Genomic DNA, 18,294 nt, shown 5'->3' with positions numbered 1-18,294 from the left:
GGGGGGAGTGACACCCAGCAATGCTCAAGAGTTACTCCTGGCTTTGTACTCAGAACCCTGGGGGTGCACGGGGGACCATATGAGATGCTGGGGATTGAACTTAGATCAGCCATGAGCAAGGCAAGTGCCCTACCCATCATATCACTCTGGCCCCTGTGGTCTGTGTTTGAATATTTCTAAAACCCGTTTTTGAGCACTGCTTCCCAAAATGCAACAATTACTTTGAAAAGTGTTTGGAGAGACACTGCCAAGCTACTCAGAACAGACAACAAAAGCAGCACATGTGCCCCCACAGACCCTGGGCATTGATCCCAGCAGAGGCTGGGAGGCCCCGGGTATGACCCCCAGCAGGGCCGGTCCCACGGCTCCCAACACCAACACAGACATCCATGAAACACTAGAGAACCAATTGTGTCTGGGCCCAAGACAAGAGGTAGAAGAAACCTGCGGAGAGAAGAAAACAGCAGAGGAAGACGAGTGGAGAGTAGAGAGACCCAGGAGCAGATGGGCAGTGTGTGGCACGAGACGCAGCAGTGACCAAGTGCAGCTGCTGGACCTGAGCCTTGCTTGGACCCTAGCTGGGCACCAGATACCTTTTTCCTTCTCTCACTTTGCAGACACCCTTCCTGTGGGAGGTTCCGGGCATGCTGATTCGAGTTCCCGAAAAGCTCCAAGGGCACCTAAAAATACTCATTTTTAAATCTGATTCCAATGGAAACTCTCTGGGTGTACTTTCAAAGCTATTTAAGGCTCATAAGTGGATCGGCTCTCTCCATCCGACATGTCCTGTTTCCCATTCAACAGCAACAAGATCTGGAACCAGGACTCAGAATTTCAAATCGCGCAAGATTCTGGGTATGTTGAAGTTGCACTTGAGGTGTGGAGGGGAGAAGGGGAGTGTCCATCTGATTCACAGCAGGAGGCATCCCTGGAGTCAGGCCCCAGATTCCCCAGACCCAAGCAGCTCTGGAGGCAGTATGCCAATTCTTCTGGGTTACAAGGTTATCAAATCCCATTTCCTAGAAATCCTTTCAACAAGACCAGGAAATACAAGTATCTGACAGCAATTCTATCTGGAAATGAGCAGTCAAAACAAAAAGGCAATATGTATGAGAAAAAGTTGGGATTAACACTCAAGTCCAAATGTTTCACTTATGTCCAGTGGCCAACAGTCAATGCGCTGCAGGAGTCAGCAGTGTTCTCGATCTCTCTTAGGAAAGAGAAAGGCAGACAGCTACACTCTGATGGGCTTGGTTTTCCCAGCTCTCTGATTCAAGACTCTACCTTGACAGATACATGCAAAGGGAGGGGGGCGGGTGGTGTGCCCTGGGAATTCCATAGTGTATGCCTGGGCTTGGTTTATCTACTGAATATTGCTTCCCAGCGTATGCGGTTGACTGGAACACCATCTCTGCTTCCACCCCAGGGAAGGGCCATCTCCAAGGCAAGTGAGTCTTTCACTCTGAATACAAGCACTGGTTCGGAGGAGGCAAAGTCCTCCCCCCACTACAGTGGCCTTCCCACACTCCCTTCAAACGGGTGACACCAAAATGGAGCCACAGCTTCCCAAGTACACCCACAGAATTTATTCCAACCACTATGCAGTCTTCACAGGTTTAAAAAAAAAAAGGCAGCTTTGTTCTGTCAACTACCCACAGCCTTATCTGGGGCCAACTGGTAATGTGTAGGTCTTGCCTCTGCTCAATTGCTCTTATCCCCAACTTTCCAAGCTAGGACAGGTGAAAACTGGTTAATGACCAAAAGCATTCTCTAATTAAGGATGTGACCAAGGGGACTGCAAAATGTTCTTTACCTTGGGGACCAAGTTTTTCTTAGCAGCAAATAACGAGAGAGAGAGAGAGAGAGAGAGAGAGAGAGAGAGAGAGAGAGAGAGAGAGAGAAGGAGGGAGGAGAGGGAGGGGGTAGAGAAAAGAGGAACGAGGAGGGGGGAGGAGGGGGAACGAAAGGAAGGAGGGAGGGGTAGAGAGGGGGAAAAGGAGAGGGGGGAGGAAGGGAGGAGAGACAGAGACAGAGACAGAGACAGAGAGAGATTGCGTTATAGCAGACTCTGGCTCTGTGGGGCTGAGGGGAAAAGGCACTCTACAAAAGGAGTTGCTAACTGTACTCCCTAACCAAAGGCAACCTGTGAGTTTCTTACTTACAAACAACTGAAATTCAGATGCTACTATAACTGTTACTTAAATCAAAGGGCGCGTGAATAGCCTTAGGCTGATCACATCACATGACAACAAATCCACAAATTCATAGGGAAAGACCCCAAATAAAGCTGGAACTGTGTTTTTTCTTTCTAAAAGCAACTGTTATCGGAGAGTGCTGGGTCCAAAGGTAAACGCCATTTTTTATTTTTCTTCAAACTATGCCAAGAGGACACTGTGGCGTTAATCTGTTTGACCAGGCAGTCTCAGTGTTCCCTCTGACTTGTTACTCTACAGCACTGAGGTCAGCCCCCGACCCCCACCCCCGCCTCCCTTTTCTGTCTTCTGAAGTCCCCATGACTAGTCTTTTCCAAGTTTTCGGTTCCAAAGTACAACTTGGTACCATACACGTAGGATTTCCACGGGGTTTTCACAGCCTCTTGTTACTGGAGCACTGTCTGGGGAGACAAGCAATGTGGGGGCCACTGCACAGCATCACAGACGTTAATGGGAAGACCATGAAAGCAAACACTATCAAGTTATAAACGTCTCATTTTTCTAATGCCAGTTTCCTCCTTTAAAACTCTGACACAGGGTGAACAGAAAATAAATAAGTAAAACACCTCCCTAAGGGGGTCCCTCGGAAGGCCAGCAGCTAGAAGACTGGCATCAGCAGAACTCGCTCCCCACTCCCACTGGCACTCAGCCCACAATCTGAGCAGCGCTTCCAGTGAGCACCTGAGGCCAACTGGACACCAGCTTGTTTGTTGAGAGTTTCCATAAAAGGGGAGTTGGGCCGCCTTCAAGTCATTCGTCTGTACCCAAACTCATTCCGTTATTGAAACTCCAATGGGCATTTTCTCCGTTGAATAAACTTCTTAGGTGGAAAGCATCTAAGGCTTTTGCAATTCGGTTTTGTGCTAATAACGTCCCACAGTAGTTTTCAGAATCTTCACTTCTGGTCACAGGTTTGTACTTAACGCAAGACTGTTTTAGTCCTTGAAATGGTGGGACTACAGAAGGGAAAAAAAAGACTTTTACCACAAAGGTTTTCAAATGATCTGTACAGTTTATCAAAGATAAGGAAGGCAACATACTAAAAATATCAACATGCTAAAAAGTATATACTCTTGTACGTTTTCATGACAAATAACTTGGGAAAAACAGTACAATACCAATCATAAAGCAAAGACAAACAGGAAAGAAAGGCAGAGCAGAAAAATGGTTCAGTTCTGCAAAGAAATTCTTTAAACAGTAAAAAAATAACAGTCTTAAAGGGAGGACAAAATAGCAGGGCAGTGAGAGTACCATAGAGCCAGTAAGGGCATTTGTCGCAAAGTATTCCTTTTCCTTCTTTCCCTCTGAGCAATCAGGCTGTGGGAAAAGTAGAAAGATGAAAAGATAGAGAAATGTTACCAGATTATTTCCAAAGGCAGGATTTCAAGTCACAGAAAAAATTCTGGCACCTCAAGCAGATTCCAGGTTGGGAAAAGATGGCCCAACCAACATGCACCTACATGCAACAGCACACAGACTCACACCAACACATACTAACACGTACTAACACCCATACACCAACACCACTAACATGCCAGCAAGCACCAACATACCTCCATGCACCAACATACACCAAACACACACCTCCATGCACCAACACACACTGACACACACTGACATGTACCAACATAACCCTGGGGCACGAAGCCAGCCCCGGCCACACCCTAGCCAGAACCTGTTGCTGTTCCTCAGAAGTCAGTGCTCTCTCTCTCTCTCTCTCTCTCTCTCCCCCTCATATTCTCTCACATGCACTTTCTCTCACTCTTATTTTCTCCTTCCCAAATTCATTTCTTCATATACTTTCAACTAAGAGCAACTTTCAGAGAAAAAGGAATTCAAAAAAATCCCAATCTGAAAGGACCCTCCTTGTCTGAAGATGTTCTTGGCGCACTCCCCTTTAACTGTAACAGCCCAACAAGGCACTAGAGAAAGGGCAAGTTCAGTTAGTGAGGAGACAAGCAGGAAAACAGCTGGAATGTCAAAGAAGGTTAATAATCTAAAAGGTAAAAAAGGCAATCCATATTAAAAAGAGGGGGAAAAAAGAATATTTAGACAGAACCTTTCAAGGCTTGGACATCGATGCAATTCTAGAGATAACATGCCACTCTCAAAAGGTCAGAGCCCAGACGGTGTGGACTGACAGCAGGGGCCAATGTTTTGAGACCTTTTCCTCACTGTGGCCATCTTACAAATCTGGTTCCTCCTGTCCCAAGACTTGTGCTGTGGCCCAGATATGTGACCTTGGAATATTGTGGGGTCTGACAGGAGGCCCCCGTTTGAGAAATGCTGCTCTAAGTGTCAAGAAACTGTGACAGGAACGATCACTGCAAGCTTAGAATAAGAAAACAAGCCCCTAGAAGTCCTAAATGTGTCTTAAGTCCCCAACTGAAGGCCTTTTGATAAAACTCATGATTTCAGTACTTCTCTTCCCTTATGATAGTAATGCCTATAAGAGATAGCCCAAAGCACTGGACGGCAGGTTAATTTGAAGGTAGAGCAGAAAAGAGCCTGCAATGCACCTTGGAATGAAAATAGGCACTGTTGGGGCTGGAGCAACAGGACCATGGGGAGGGTGCTTGCCGGGCACATGGCCGAACTGAGTTTGACCCCTGGCATCATACAGGGTCTCATGAGCACCGCCAGGCGTGGCCCCAAAACAACAGAAAAGCACCTGTACACAACAGTTTTCTCTGAAAATGGATTTGTTATTTTCTGAAAGAAAGCAAAGATAATCCTAAAGAAACAGCCTAAGCATCCAGAAGCCAGCATGTACTAAGGTGTGCCAAACTGAATCAAAGGGTATGAAATGAGGCGGGCAGTTAGTCACTCTTCACAGGGCTTAGCCGAACTTCAAAGAGAACACTGAGTCTCTGGCTTCTCTGAGCCCAAGAAAGGGATGAAGTATAATCACAACTTCAGTGCCACACATGCCACCACACACCTGTCCCTACATAGGCTTGTCACAATGATTTCGATTTGGCATGTGCTCAAGGATACACAAGAAAACTATAGCCTGCCACCACAGACACAGTGGTGTCTTCTCAAAACAAGGCCATATACAAGACTTGAATATTCAGTCTCAAAATAACTGTGCTCTGAGTGTATTCGTGGGCAAGTTCTCCAGAGTCACAGAGCATCTCAGTTAAATATATATATATTATATATATATATATATATATTTATAAACAAAAAGCAAACAAACAAAAAACTGTAGCCAGAAGTACTTGTGAGATCTTCTCACAAGAAAAAAATACAGAGATGAAAGGTCCAGTTCCTATGCAGTATCAGTATGGAGGAGGAGAAGAAGGAGGACGAGGAGAAGGATAAAGAGGACTGTGACAATGATGAAGATCATGTCGATGGTAAGGGAAGAACATCAACCTGCAAAGGAAAAGGCCTACCAGGCAGCAGTGGTGGCGAACCAGCAGCCAGTCCTTGAACAGCTTCTGGCAAGACGCAGACTCTTCTGTTTTGCTTTGCTCATTCACACACAAGACTTCTAGATAGTGTCTTTTAAATGACTCAACAATCTTAACTCATGATATTTTGTACAAACATGTTCATCCGCTCACTGTGCACCCACCAAAAATGAATCCAAACCAGGAAGAAGAAAGCTGCCGGCTGTGCCATCCCAACCAGTCTGCAGCTGGGGACGGAGCCTACCTCCCGGGCCCTGTCCCCAGGAGCTGTGGTGGTGCCCTGTGAAGGCGTCTCCAAGTGGGAGGACCTCAGAGCTGCAAAGGTCAGTGGGTACACTCATTCTCATGGCTCATCTCCTCCCATCACTTAGGAGACCTGCTGCTTATAACACAGGCCAAGATACTGGAAACTGCTTTGGACCATTTCAATATTCAGCCCAGCTTATGCATCCTGATCCCTGCTCAGTCCTTCTAGGAATGCAAGCTGGGGCAGGGCAGATGCTCAGCGCCATCAGCCAGGCAAAACCAAGATGGAAAAGCTGCTCAATGCCCAGCTCCTTAAGGGAACCTGGTCCGGAGGGGTCTCTGTCCCCAATTCTAGGGACATGAAGTCCAGTAGAGAAAACTGAATTAAATGTGCCAAACACACTCAACTATAAAAGAAAAACTTCTTTTATGCTGAAAATTAGTATGTTCATCCAACATGTCTAATCTTGGCATTATTTATGGCAGTTCTCTACTTGGATTTTGAATAGATTTATTCACCTAAAATGACCAAAGTTAAAATATTCTCATATATTATAAATAATCTGAAAGTAAGAAAAATAATAATGAAGCCCTCAAGGGTCTACGAATCAGAAGAATCACTAATATCACGGCAGTTTTTAAAAAACTCCATATAAATAGAAACGTACCTATAACTATTTAGAAATGTACCTATAATTAGGAATGAGACCTGTTATAAATAACATAACCTGACACTGAAAGAGCCTCTGAACGTTGGAAAGATGAGCAAGGAGAGGCTGCTAAGATCTCAGGTCTGGGACAAACAGAGACATTACTGGCACCCGCTCGAGTAAATCGAAGAACAACGCGATGACAGTGACAGTGACCTATAATTAGAATAGTGTATTGTACATTGATAAAATTAGAGTATGACTTCACAATGTTTAGCTGTTTTCAATTATTGCATAGACCATTGCATTTTCCTTTTTACAAAGAAGCACTGATCTATTTCTGTCACTGTCACTGTCACTGTCCTCCCATTGTTCATCGATTTGCTCGAGCAGGCCCAGTAATGTCTTCATTGTGAAAACTTGTTACTGTGTTTGGCATATCGAATATGTCATGGGTAGCTTGCCAGGCTTTTGCCGTGTGGGCAAGATACTCTTGGTAGCTTGCAGTGCTCTTTGAGAGGGGTGGAGGAATTGAACCTGGGTTGGCTGGGCCGGCCGCGTGAAAGGCAAATACCCTACCTGCTGTGCTATAGCTCCAGCCCAATCTATTTATATGTAAGTAAAAATGGGAAAATTGAATCAAGCAAAGCAGAAAAGCAGAAAAATTGATGACTCTTTAGAAAGCAAAGTACAAAGCAGTTGTATCCTGGAGGTCTGGGTGTGACCCAAACACCACCTGGTCCCCCAAGTACCACTAGGAACAATTCCTGAGCACTGAACCAGGCATAGCCTGAGCACTGCCAGGTGAGGCCCAGAACAAACATAAAACACAAAGGCCCAAAGGACTGCCATGGGCTGTTCTGAGATAAACAGATTGCTGAGAGCCTAAAGTCCCAAAGACAGATGCGTACTGAAGTTCAAAGGACTAAGGAAAGGCTCAAAGGCAAGCACACAGGCCACGTACAGCAGAGTCCTGGACTGGCCCCAGCAGTACAGGGTCCCCCAAGTGAACCTATGGGTTGTGAGCTAAAAGAAAAGAAAAGAAAAAAAAACCACTGGTGAAATTGCAAAGAACATTCTGCAAAGTCTTGTCCCACCTGCGGTCTATTCTGAAATGTGGTGCCGAGTGCACAGAACATCAAACAGAGAGAGGGCAACACAGGTCACAGGCAAAGATCCCCCCAAATGGAACAGTGCAAGAATGGGGGATGGCTTATTTGCCCCCAACCCCAAAGATCTCATTTGGAAGAGGATAAAAATAGCAAGTCTGCCTTCAACTCAGTGTATACCCAAAGACACGGCTAAATGCTGCACTTGGTCAAAGAGTGTGTCTACATTCTGGCTCATGAAGGAAGTGCAAGATGCTGGGTTCAAAGTCTAGAAACAACCCATGGGAGTGGTCTACGGTCAAGGGGACAGTTCCTTTTCCACCAGAAGAGAAGTCCGAGCAAGTCTCCTGCAAAGAGAAAAGACCCTCTCCACTTAAAGCCTGTCCACACAGACTGTCATCAGCAGACTGCATCCATCTGAACTGTTCAGTTTAATTCACCTGCAAATATCAAAGTTATATCTGGCAAAGGTACAGGCAGAACAGGATGCCTGGTACTCTGTCCCCTCTCTCCAACAAATATGCTCGAGCTCGACACAGATCCAAAGATTCCCTCTGTGTTCTGTCAAGAGTCTTGGAAATTCTGAAGTCAGGAACTTAATAGTAGAACATCCTCTTGTTCGCAGTGTTGAAAACATCTCTAAAAATCAAAACACGATAAAATCCTGCAGTAAAATGACCAGATTTTCTTAGATTATGAACAACTCCAACACATTTGATTCATTTCCCAGAGAAGTCCTTATCTTCATTTCAATGTCCAGAAGACTGAACTGGAAACCAGTATTAAACTTCTTAGATGAGGAAGAACTGATTCTCACCTTTTAAAACTGCTTTTTCTTGAAGCAGATCTGGTGGTTCTTTGAGTAATGCCTGTACTGCCAGAAATGTTAGGTTCAGATGGCTTATAGCTCTGAACACTGGACTGAAGGATTACTCTGAAAACAGTTGGAAAAAAAAAGATTATATTCACTGAAACAAATGATGAAATAATGACAGAGGAAAGTGTTGTTGCACATTAGTGCAAATTATTTTACTGAGACCTGGCTAAGATTTTTTTTTTCACATTTGTCAAAAAGCTCAGAAATACATGTCACAACATGATCTTTGGAAGGAAGCATCTTGTTCCCTGAGACAGCCACACAAGATATCATTTCCATGTTTTTGTAAAGCAAAGTACTGGCATTTTAAGCAGCTCCCACAACAAAGAAATCGATTGGTCAAGATTCTCAGAATTCTAGTCATAAACACAAGAAATCACAGTCCTCCAATTCTAAACAATATAAATAGCTAAAAGATAATGACTTCTCAGAGCGAAAAATGTATATAATACATACCAAATCAATACTGATTTCACATAACACTTCAATATTTTTGTTATTTTGTTATTGTTGGGCCATATCCAGCAGTGCTCCGAGCTTACTTCTGCCTCTGCACTCAGGGGTCACTTCTGTGAATACAGGGGTCCATTTGGGACACCGGGAATCAAACCCAGATCACCTGTGTGCAAGACAAGTGCCCCCCCCACTGTACTATCACCACGGCTCTAACACTTGAAAATTTTAAAATATGTTCAAGCAAACTTGAACTTTGCTATGATTGTAACTACTCACTAAACTCTTCTAATACCACTAACATATAAGTGAACCTGTTAAAATTCTGAGACTTGCTTTCATTCAATTTAAATCTCCAGGATCTGATGCTTATGGTAATAGGGTGCCATATGGTAAATTCATGAAACAGAATGCTTTCAGATAAAGTCCATGTGGAATGTCTTGTTTATAAACAGTGGGTATTGTTACTTATTCATTGAATCATCCCAAGAACAACAGAAAACATCCAAAGATCTTCAACTGTTCAAGAAATAATGTCTGAACTGCTAAGCTGTACACAACATACCTATTGTACCATACCCGAAATAAATGTGAGACTTAAGGAGGATCCAGCTCTTAGGAGAAAAATGGCCTTAGAACTCTCACAGTTCTATTTCCTCTGCCTCTGTTGCCATCACTCAAGTTAAATTTTAAAGGTTAATTTTTAAAAGCCAGGCTATCAGCATATATTAAGAAATCCTTATCAAATTACAACATAACCAAAGTTGCACCATAAAATCCTACAAAACTGGCCTGAGTCAGATGAACACCAAGAGCTCCAGAAGGTCAATGGTTTTCAAGAAGGAGAGAGACTGGCAGGACAAATGCACATACCGAGCCCTTGCTTTTGTTCATTTTCTGAACAAAAATCCATCTCCTGTTTCTGGAAGACTTGGGAAACCATCTCCAGGCTCAGAAGGCATATGGCCCTCCACAAACAAGCCCTGCTCATGTCAGCGTGTCTCACAAAACCCCACCATCACAGAGGTGAAATACAGACAGAGATGTCGGTGAAGACACACTATGATGAAGCACCCTCTGCCCGGAAAACAGTTTAGTTTAATGTTCTGGCGGACAATATCAAGGAGGCACAATAGCCAGTAATCTCTCTTGAAAGCTGTATCTAGAACTTTTCATAAATAAGAACAAAAATAAGCCCTAGATGCTTCTACAGCAGTTTCCCAACCATCGGTTCAGAGAGACTTAGGGAGGAGTAGCTGAGGCCAGGAGGTTCCTGGTTCTTATCTCCAGTCACAATGAAGAAACTGAGGCACCTGCTCTTGGCTTGGGGAAGGGAGAGGTATGAGTGGGAGTGTAACATCTATTTTTCAAATAACCTGAGGACATTTATAGCCATCATGCAAACAACTACCATATTATAAAACCATCGATGAGAGAAAAAAACAAATGCCAATATATTTTCCTACTTAAAATTTAGGTCCTGGTTTTTCAATGCACCTGATTTTAAAACAGTTAATTACCAAACTGAGAGATACTATTGCAATTCAACATTTAGGCTAAAAAAATCTTTAACTTCTCAATAAAATAATAGAATATAAATTTGCATGGAAATCTGAAAGTTTATATAAAATTTCTAATGCATGATTCAAGCAGTAAGTTTCAACCCATCTAACATTTGCAGTAACAGGAGTTATTACAGCTACTGGATATGCATCTGTAAAGGAGAACCCACAATTGTATTGCCTCTGACATCCTATACTGAAAGAAATTTTGGGAGCAGCTGATAAGCACTCGTGAAATATTCACTCTACCAGTGGGAAATGTGAAAGACTACTTCTGCTTTCCAAATCCAGCCAGCATGCAGCTCTACAGAGCACTATTATCTTACCTTCTCTTTCCTGTCCACCTTCCCTGACAGAATCCTCAGTTCTTCTTTTAATTCCTTGCCCAAGTACAACTCACAATCTTTTCCACAGGATTTTTTTGAATACTGGTAACCTTGGACTTTTAAAAATTATAGTATGGATTACCTGAGGAATACAGCCACGCACACTAAGATGTCAGGTCTCTTACAAAATGCTTTGACCTGTGGTATATAAGCAGTATTGACACTTGGGAGAAACAAGAGAGAGATGAGAGATGGAGTGTGGGGGGAGGGAGCAGGAGCTGGGAAACCTGTGTCCTTACGGAGGTATTGTCTCCACTGACGCAGCACTGAGGGGACATAGCACTTGTGCTCTCTATGCATGTCAAGTAATGCAGAGCTACTGGCCAGCATAGGTGAAGGCAATAATGCTGACCCAGATAAGGCCTCACAAGGTCACTGTAGGAACTATTACTGTATAGACAATACACGGGTCTTGGCACTTGTCCTGCATGTGGCTGAACCAGATCAATGCCCAGCATGTCAGACAGGACCCAGAGTTAATCCTGAGGACCAGTGGTTCATGATGCTCCCCCGCAACAAAAAAGAGTAACAGGAAAAAGAATCTCTCCTATATTTCTGTACTGTCGTTGAAAGCTTTTGTTTTATAAATTCTAAATTCATCAGTCAGGTTAAAATAAGTAACTCTGGCTCCAGAAACGCAGTGTGAAATGTCAATGTTAACATAAAAATATTATACTTTTTTTTTAACTTCTTGGGTCACACCCAGCGATGCTCAGGGGTTACTCCTGGCTCTGCACTCAGGAATTCCTCCTGGCAGTGCTTGGGGGGGGCCATATGGGATGCCGGGGATTGAATCTGGGTCAGCTGCATGCAAGGCAAACACCCTATCTGCTATACTATCGCTCTAGCCCCCAAAATATTATACTTTTAAGGAATATCAAAAACAGCCTGATTTTTAAACTTACTCTGGAAAAACAGTATTATCAAGAATTAAGTAGTATTGACATTTAGAACCCAACCAGTTTAAAATCTTTTTGTCATTTGGAAAGATGAGAATAAATCTGTGACGTTCAGAACTCAATGTATAGAAATCTAAGCTTACTAAGAAAAGTAAAGGACAAGTAAAGGATAATCTCGATCGGAAACATAACATCTGCTTATGCGAGGTTTGAATTAACAAGATATTCAAGAAAAGAAGGAATAAATGGGAACATGTCAACATGCTTCCCTTGATTTAGAAAAAGAATGGCATCGCTAAATTTCCAAGTCTTTCCAGGCCATCTAAAGACACCAAGACCACAAAGTACCAGAGATGTTTGCAGCAAAAATTTTACTTTGGCAGAGATCCTAGAAGACACTTTTTTTATCCCCTAGTAACTTCCAAGTCTAAGATGCAAGTTGAAAGAGAAGCACTGACATAGGAGCCAAAGGATTTCAGAGGATATATTGAAGCCAGGACAAAAGGAGCAGCCCAGACAGTGACCATATACACCGGGCTCAGCAAGAGGTTTCCCTGGTGAGCACCTGACCACATTCTTCTGCCAAAAAATCTCTTTGCTCTTCATGTGTTTAAATAAAAAGTATAAAGAGAATACAAAGTCTGTCTGTAATGACCTAATCCAGGCAGGCTTGTTCCTTCTGGAAAATGGGGGAATGTCAGAGAATAAGGCCACGAGGGGCTATTGTGGAAGAAAATGAATACCAGAAAGTTCTCTCTGGCTCTTTCTGATAGTCCTGAAAGGTTGCACTAATAATGGCATTCCCTACAAGGAAGGAAGGAAAGTAAGGGATGAGAAAAGTCTGTGTAACCAAGACAGAAGACTTAGGAAGGAAGCAATAAAAAAATCAAGAGAACAGGACGCAATGCTTACTAAGACCTCATGGCTACAAAATCAGTAGGAAAATAGAAGATTTATAGCAAGCTGGAAAGAATACACTCAATATTCCTCTAGGAAATTAGGGACAATGTGTTAGTCAATTATTGAAAGAAAAACAACCCAATTAGCCCAAACTAAATTCTTCTGGATAAAGAAAGGAAACAATTTCAATGTCTTCACAAATTGCTATGTTAAAATCATATAAGATCAACTACAACTTAACACAAAACGCATGAAAGGAGCAAATAAAATGGCCCTTCCCATCACCAACCCACATTAGTTCAAAAGATTCGATAACAAGAACTTTCGATAAAAACAACTTCGGAAAGGAGGCAAACCAGCCAAGCTAAAAAGATTGAGAGTGAGAAAAACATACGTTATGAGAAATATGCAGGACACCGGAGGGGAACATGGGTAGAGAAATGGAGTGGAGCACTTACACAGCAGCTATCTGGCCAGGGTCCTGAGGGCTACTGTGTTCTGAAACCATCGAAACAGAATAGCAGGATGGGGAGAATGTAGTCACAGACAATCCACCAGATGACAACACTACCCACGGCAGAGGCCAGCACAGCTAGGGAACATCTAGAAACGGGTGAAAGAACAGATGTTCAAATTGGGAAGCCAAAACAAATAAAACAGCAAGTAAAGCCCCATATGAATTTTAGATATCCAGTATTGCAAAGTGATGGGAAATAAGGAATGGAGTATCGCCAGTGTGGCACAACTAAAATAATAATAATAATAATAATAACAATAATAACTTTCTTTAACTTAAGCAAATTTGACATTCAGTGGTAAGAGATCAAATCTCTAGTTTGAAAAATACTCCGACCTGTATGATCATATGATACAGCAATCGGAGTCTAATCTTGCAGCTGAGATTTCTCCAGAGAATCTCAGTTGAATGACCGAAAGAGCGAGAGAGAGTGAGCAAAGCAAACCAGAGTCCTGAACAGACAGTGGGCAGCTTTCCCCTGGAGGCAGCCTTGCTCTCTTGCCCAGGGCCATGCTTGGCCATATGCCTCGTCTACTGTCAAGACGTGTGTACAAACTGCATGCTGACATGCAGGAACACAACATGCGGGCAACAGGACTGAGATGATCAAACTATCTCTGCTTTTTTATTTATTTTTTTTTTTGTACTCCTTTTCCCTTACGCAACTCAGCAACTCAGCTTTCAGTGTTTTTCTACCCTCTGGTCTGACTTGCAGCAGTGAGGAGAAGCCACTCACAGTGGGGTAGAAGCAACTCCCTCCAGTGACCAGGCCTACCTGTGGCCATGTGGGAATGTCTGTGACTGCACAGAAAGGCCCTAGGAACTTCTGCTGATGGAGTCGGAAATGACTGATGTGCTACACCACCCTTACTCTCCCTCTCATCACATTCTAAGAGCATTATGGGCCAGATACAATAGGCTGAACCTAAAATTGAGTCTAACCTCACTCACCCCACAAGTTACCCTGCACTACCTCATTCGATCCTCCCACCAAAAAAGCCAACTTATTTTGATTAGCAGAAGCCTGATATTTATTATCAGCCAAAATGGCTAGAAACCCTACAGAACTTTTTTCCCAATCCCAAATTTCATTTGCAGGTACTGACTTAACAGTTATTTTTGTTTTCTTTTTGTTTGGGGGCACACCCAGCAGTGCTTAGGGCTTACTCCTAGCGCTGCACTCAGAAGACGTTCCTGGTGAGGCTCAGGGACCGTATGTGGTGCTGGGGATGGAACCCAGTCAGCCGTCTGGGAGGCAAGCACCCTACTTGCTGAGCCAGCTCTTAGCCCCGCAGCCATTATTTAATGGCTTGGATGTCTGATTGCCCGCATTACACAGATTTGTTTTAGTTCTTCTAGTAAAAGCTCATGGCAAAAAATTGTTTTCTATATTGGAGTACAAACCTGTAAACACTATTCTCCAGAGAGTTTAAGAAATCCAAGCTGGGGCCAGAAAGAGCTCAGGAAGCCAAGCACAAGCTCCACATGCTGGAGGCTGGTTTCTATCTCTGGCATCTCACAGTTTTGCAACCCCTAAGCACTAAGCCAGGAATAGCCCCACTCCACCACCACCAAAAAGAAAGCAGTCAGAGGTCATCATGTCTAGATTCTTACCTTGTTCCCATATAGAATGCATCTATACTCCTTATGTAACATCTTGATTAACCCCTTCAACTCAAGCAAAAACAACCAGAAGACTGATGCTACTACACCCACCAAAATCATTTGAGCAGAAATCATTTGCCACTCTGTCCTGAAGATTGCGGTTGGGGTGCTGTATGCTTTGTTGTCTCTAAGGGAGTCTCCATCAGGCAGACTCTCCGAGAAAGTGACTTTCACAATTTCTAGACATTAAGTCTCCCAAACACTAACAGTTTGTGAAATGAAAATCAACAGAAATATTGGATAAGGAATCAGGAAGCAATATAACTTGTTCACAATGACAAGTCTGGACCCCAAATGTGGACACAATAACTTGCCCACAATAAATGAATCCACAGGGATGGGCCCTGAACTGTAGGTGGAGGTTGGGGGTTGGTGGGGGGCAGGGGGCTGGTGGAAGGGGAGGGGGTTCAGGGTTCCCCACCCATCCATTGCCAAACTCTTTGGGACTCTTCTAGAAACAAGGACTATGGAGGGGAAGAACATCCCCATCTCTCCTCTTTGTAACCACAAACAAAGTGAAAACAGGGATCATTACACCTATCAAGATGGATTGAAGAGCCCAAACAAAGCAAAAAAAAAAAGAAAAACCCTGCTTACTTAAAGGAAAACGAAGAACAATCCGGTGACTTATTTAAATGCACCTGCCCCTCACTTCTGTGGCCCCCTTCCCCAACAGGTTTGGTCTTCATATTACAAACTGAAAAATTTAGCATTCTGTACTTCCCTTTAAAAGCGTGGCCTACTTTGGTGGTGGTATTACTGCTATCACAAACAGGTTACCTTAACTATAATAATGAAAACTTTTTAAAAAGTTTTTAAAAATGATTGGGGGTTGGGGGGAGTGGAGTGATAGCACGGCGGGTAGGGGGTTTGCCTTGCATGTGGCCAACCCAGGATCGATTCCCAGCATCCCATATGGTCCCCCGAGCACTGCTAGGTGTAATTCCTGAGTGCAGAGCCAGGAGTAACCCCTGTGCATCACCAGATGTGGCCCAAAAAGAAAAAATAAAGTGATTTGGGAGGAGGGCAGTTTGGGAACTATTCCACTATTTTTACAATTATAGGGAATCTGAACTACCCTCATTTTAAAAACAAACAAAACACTTTAACCATTTCCCTTGATTTAGCTGAGTGCTTCAGTGCAAAGAGCCAGTATCCTTTATCCTTTATTCCTCAGCAGGTAAGCAGAAGTGTGCAGAACTGGACAACCAGACAGATGACGGCAGAGAGGCACTTCTTCCCTCCCTGTCTTTGTTGTTTAGATAGATTCAGCCATCATTCTCCAACCTTCATTCTATGAAGCCATCACTTATCAAGGTGAATACATTATAGTACTGAAACTAGACTGTTCCATACAATAGTACGTAGTGTCATCTTCTGGCTTCCAACAAATTTACACTTAGGGTGGTGGGTGATATGATCACCACTTGGGGGAGACCCAACCCAGGCCTCCAAGATGAGTGTGTGCTCCATCACTGAGGACATTTTATATTACCACAAATCTATTAACTCTGAAAGAACTTTTTTGCTGCCTCAACCTTTTTTGGAAAAGACCACCAGTATTTGAAATTTTCTAGATAAATATTCAAAGGAAGTTTTAAAAAAATGAAGAAAACTTCTGGTAACAATAACTTTTGACTATGCAGAATTCACCAACTCTGTGACGACTAAACAGAAGTTAAAAAAAAAAAATCAAAATCAGGGCATTAACTAAATTCATCTTCTACGCCTTTCCAATTCAGATGGCGGCGGTACCCAACAGCCGTGCTGGTAGTTCCGGAAACCCATGAGTATGCAGAACTCTAGGTACCCGTCAAACCTGCTGCCCTGGGGCCAGGCTCCACACAGGCTTTAAGGCCCTGTGTTAGAGAAGGGCCCACCTGTCTCCACCATCTGAATGGTGGAATGCAAAATAGGAAGATGACTGAAGGGACTATAATATGCTTCTAATTAAAAAGTGCTGTAACATCTCAGGTGAAGCAAACAAAAAACAGTGCTTTTAAAAAGTCAATAAATACAAATAATCAATATTCACATCATTCACATGGCACTAATTATTGGAAAGTGTTGCTTGTTTCTTTGGGTCTTTAGGAACTTTCCAGAATGTAGCACTGTAGCACTGTCCTCCCGTTGTTCATCGATTTGCTCGAGTGGGCACCAGTAACATCTCACAATAAACTGTGAGACTTGTTGTTACTGCTTTTGGCATATCGAATACATCACGGGTAGCTTGCCAGGCTTTGCTGTGTGGGTGGGATATTCTCGGTAGCTTGCCGGTTCTCCAAGAGGGGCAGAAGAATCAAACCCAGGTTGGCTGCGTGCAAGGCAAACACCCTACCCGCTGTGCTATTGCTCCAGCCCTTCCAGGATGTAACCCGTGACAATATATGCCCGGGGTGTAGTTCTTCTTGAGAACTGCAGTAATGAAAAGTTACCAAGAAAATCTCTTGTTCTATGACTGTGCTCTGACTGGCAGTTATTCACTTCATTGGTTCCTTAATGGATATCCTTATTAGGGGCATTTGAGAGTAACCTTATTGGATGGAACAATCTAGTTTCAGTAACATGAAAGAATGAAAATTCGTTGCCTTACAATGAAAATGGATGTAATTATAAAAAAGGAATCCAGTGTTACGAGTAGAATCATTTATTAAACTATAAGGGGGAGATTTACAATGGCCAAGTTTTTCTATTCTATATATTTTTCTTCTTTTTTAATGTTTGAAACAATTTTATTTTTATAATTATACCTATTGCCTAGGTAATTGAGTAATTCTCCAATTATTTCAATTTGTTGTCAGATTTCATCTCCTATATTCACTGATCACATTAGCTATTTATTTTTCTAGTAACCCTGATATTAAAAGTCTTTTAATCCAAACTGACACAAAAATAAGTACAAATAGAAACAGAAATACACATACTAACTACAAAATGGCACATATTAGATTGTATGTTTATATATATTATACATGTAATATAATAAAAAATTTTACTTAAAACTTTTATGTATTTTTAAAACATACTAGTACAAAAATATGGCCTAATTTATTTCATCATTGCCTCAAAATACAATGCACTGCTATAAGGTTACCACCATACAGACTTTCTGTAATACAGGGCTGAATCTGAAAAGATTCATGATTTTAATAACTACAGTTGGATAGTCCTCTGTTGTTCACATCTTACTCTCTTGAGATGTCACAATGGTGATTATCCACGGGGACAAAGCAGCTCTAAGATTGTTTTCTGATCTATACAGACCAGTGAAGTTGCAAGCGAAGAAGAAGCTTCTTAGGCAAAAGTCTTAGATTTTATTTATTTTTTGGTTTTAAGGTCACACCTGGCAGTACTTAAGGCTTCCTGTGGCTCTGTGCTGAGGGATCACTCCCTGCAGG

The 18,294-nt window shown here is 42.7% G+C and overlaps 1 protein-coding gene across 18 annotated transcripts in view; it reads right to left on the bottom strand.

The window, feature by feature from the left end:
- Positions 1-734: 734 nt before the first annotated feature.
- Positions 735-18,294, bottom strand: part of CDC14B (cell division cycle 14B) — a 102,106-nt gene continuing 84,546 nt past the window's right edge. For 7 of the 18 annotated variants that reach the window (XM_056134857.1, XM_056134858.1, XM_056134873.1 and 4 more), the window contains 3 exons: positions 8,455-8,571; positions 3,465-3,530; positions 2,485-3,169 (listed from right to left, as the gene is read on the bottom strand). In XM_056134857.1, coding sequence (XP_055990832.1) covers positions 3,133-3,169; positions 3,465-3,530; positions 8,455-8,571 — 220 coding nt within the window. In that variant the 3' untranslated portion in view covers positions 2,485-3,132. Of the gene's footprint in view, positions 1,074-2,483; positions 3,170-3,433; positions 3,531-8,454; positions 8,572-13,172; positions 13,318-18,294 lie in introns of those variants that run through there. The other 11 variants (XM_056134859.1, XM_056134860.1, XM_056134869.1 and 8 more) reach the window with 8 other exon arrangements.

This window comes from Sorex fumeus, unplaced genomic scaffold (genome assembly GCF_029834395.1).
Source record: "Sorex fumeus unplaced genomic scaffold, SorFum_2.1 ptg000109l, whole genome shotgun sequence".
Lineage (NCBI taxonomy): Eukaryota > Metazoa > Chordata > Mammalia > Eulipotyphla > Soricidae > Sorex > Sorex fumeus.
This window is presented reverse-complemented; position numbering and strand designations above follow the sequence as displayed.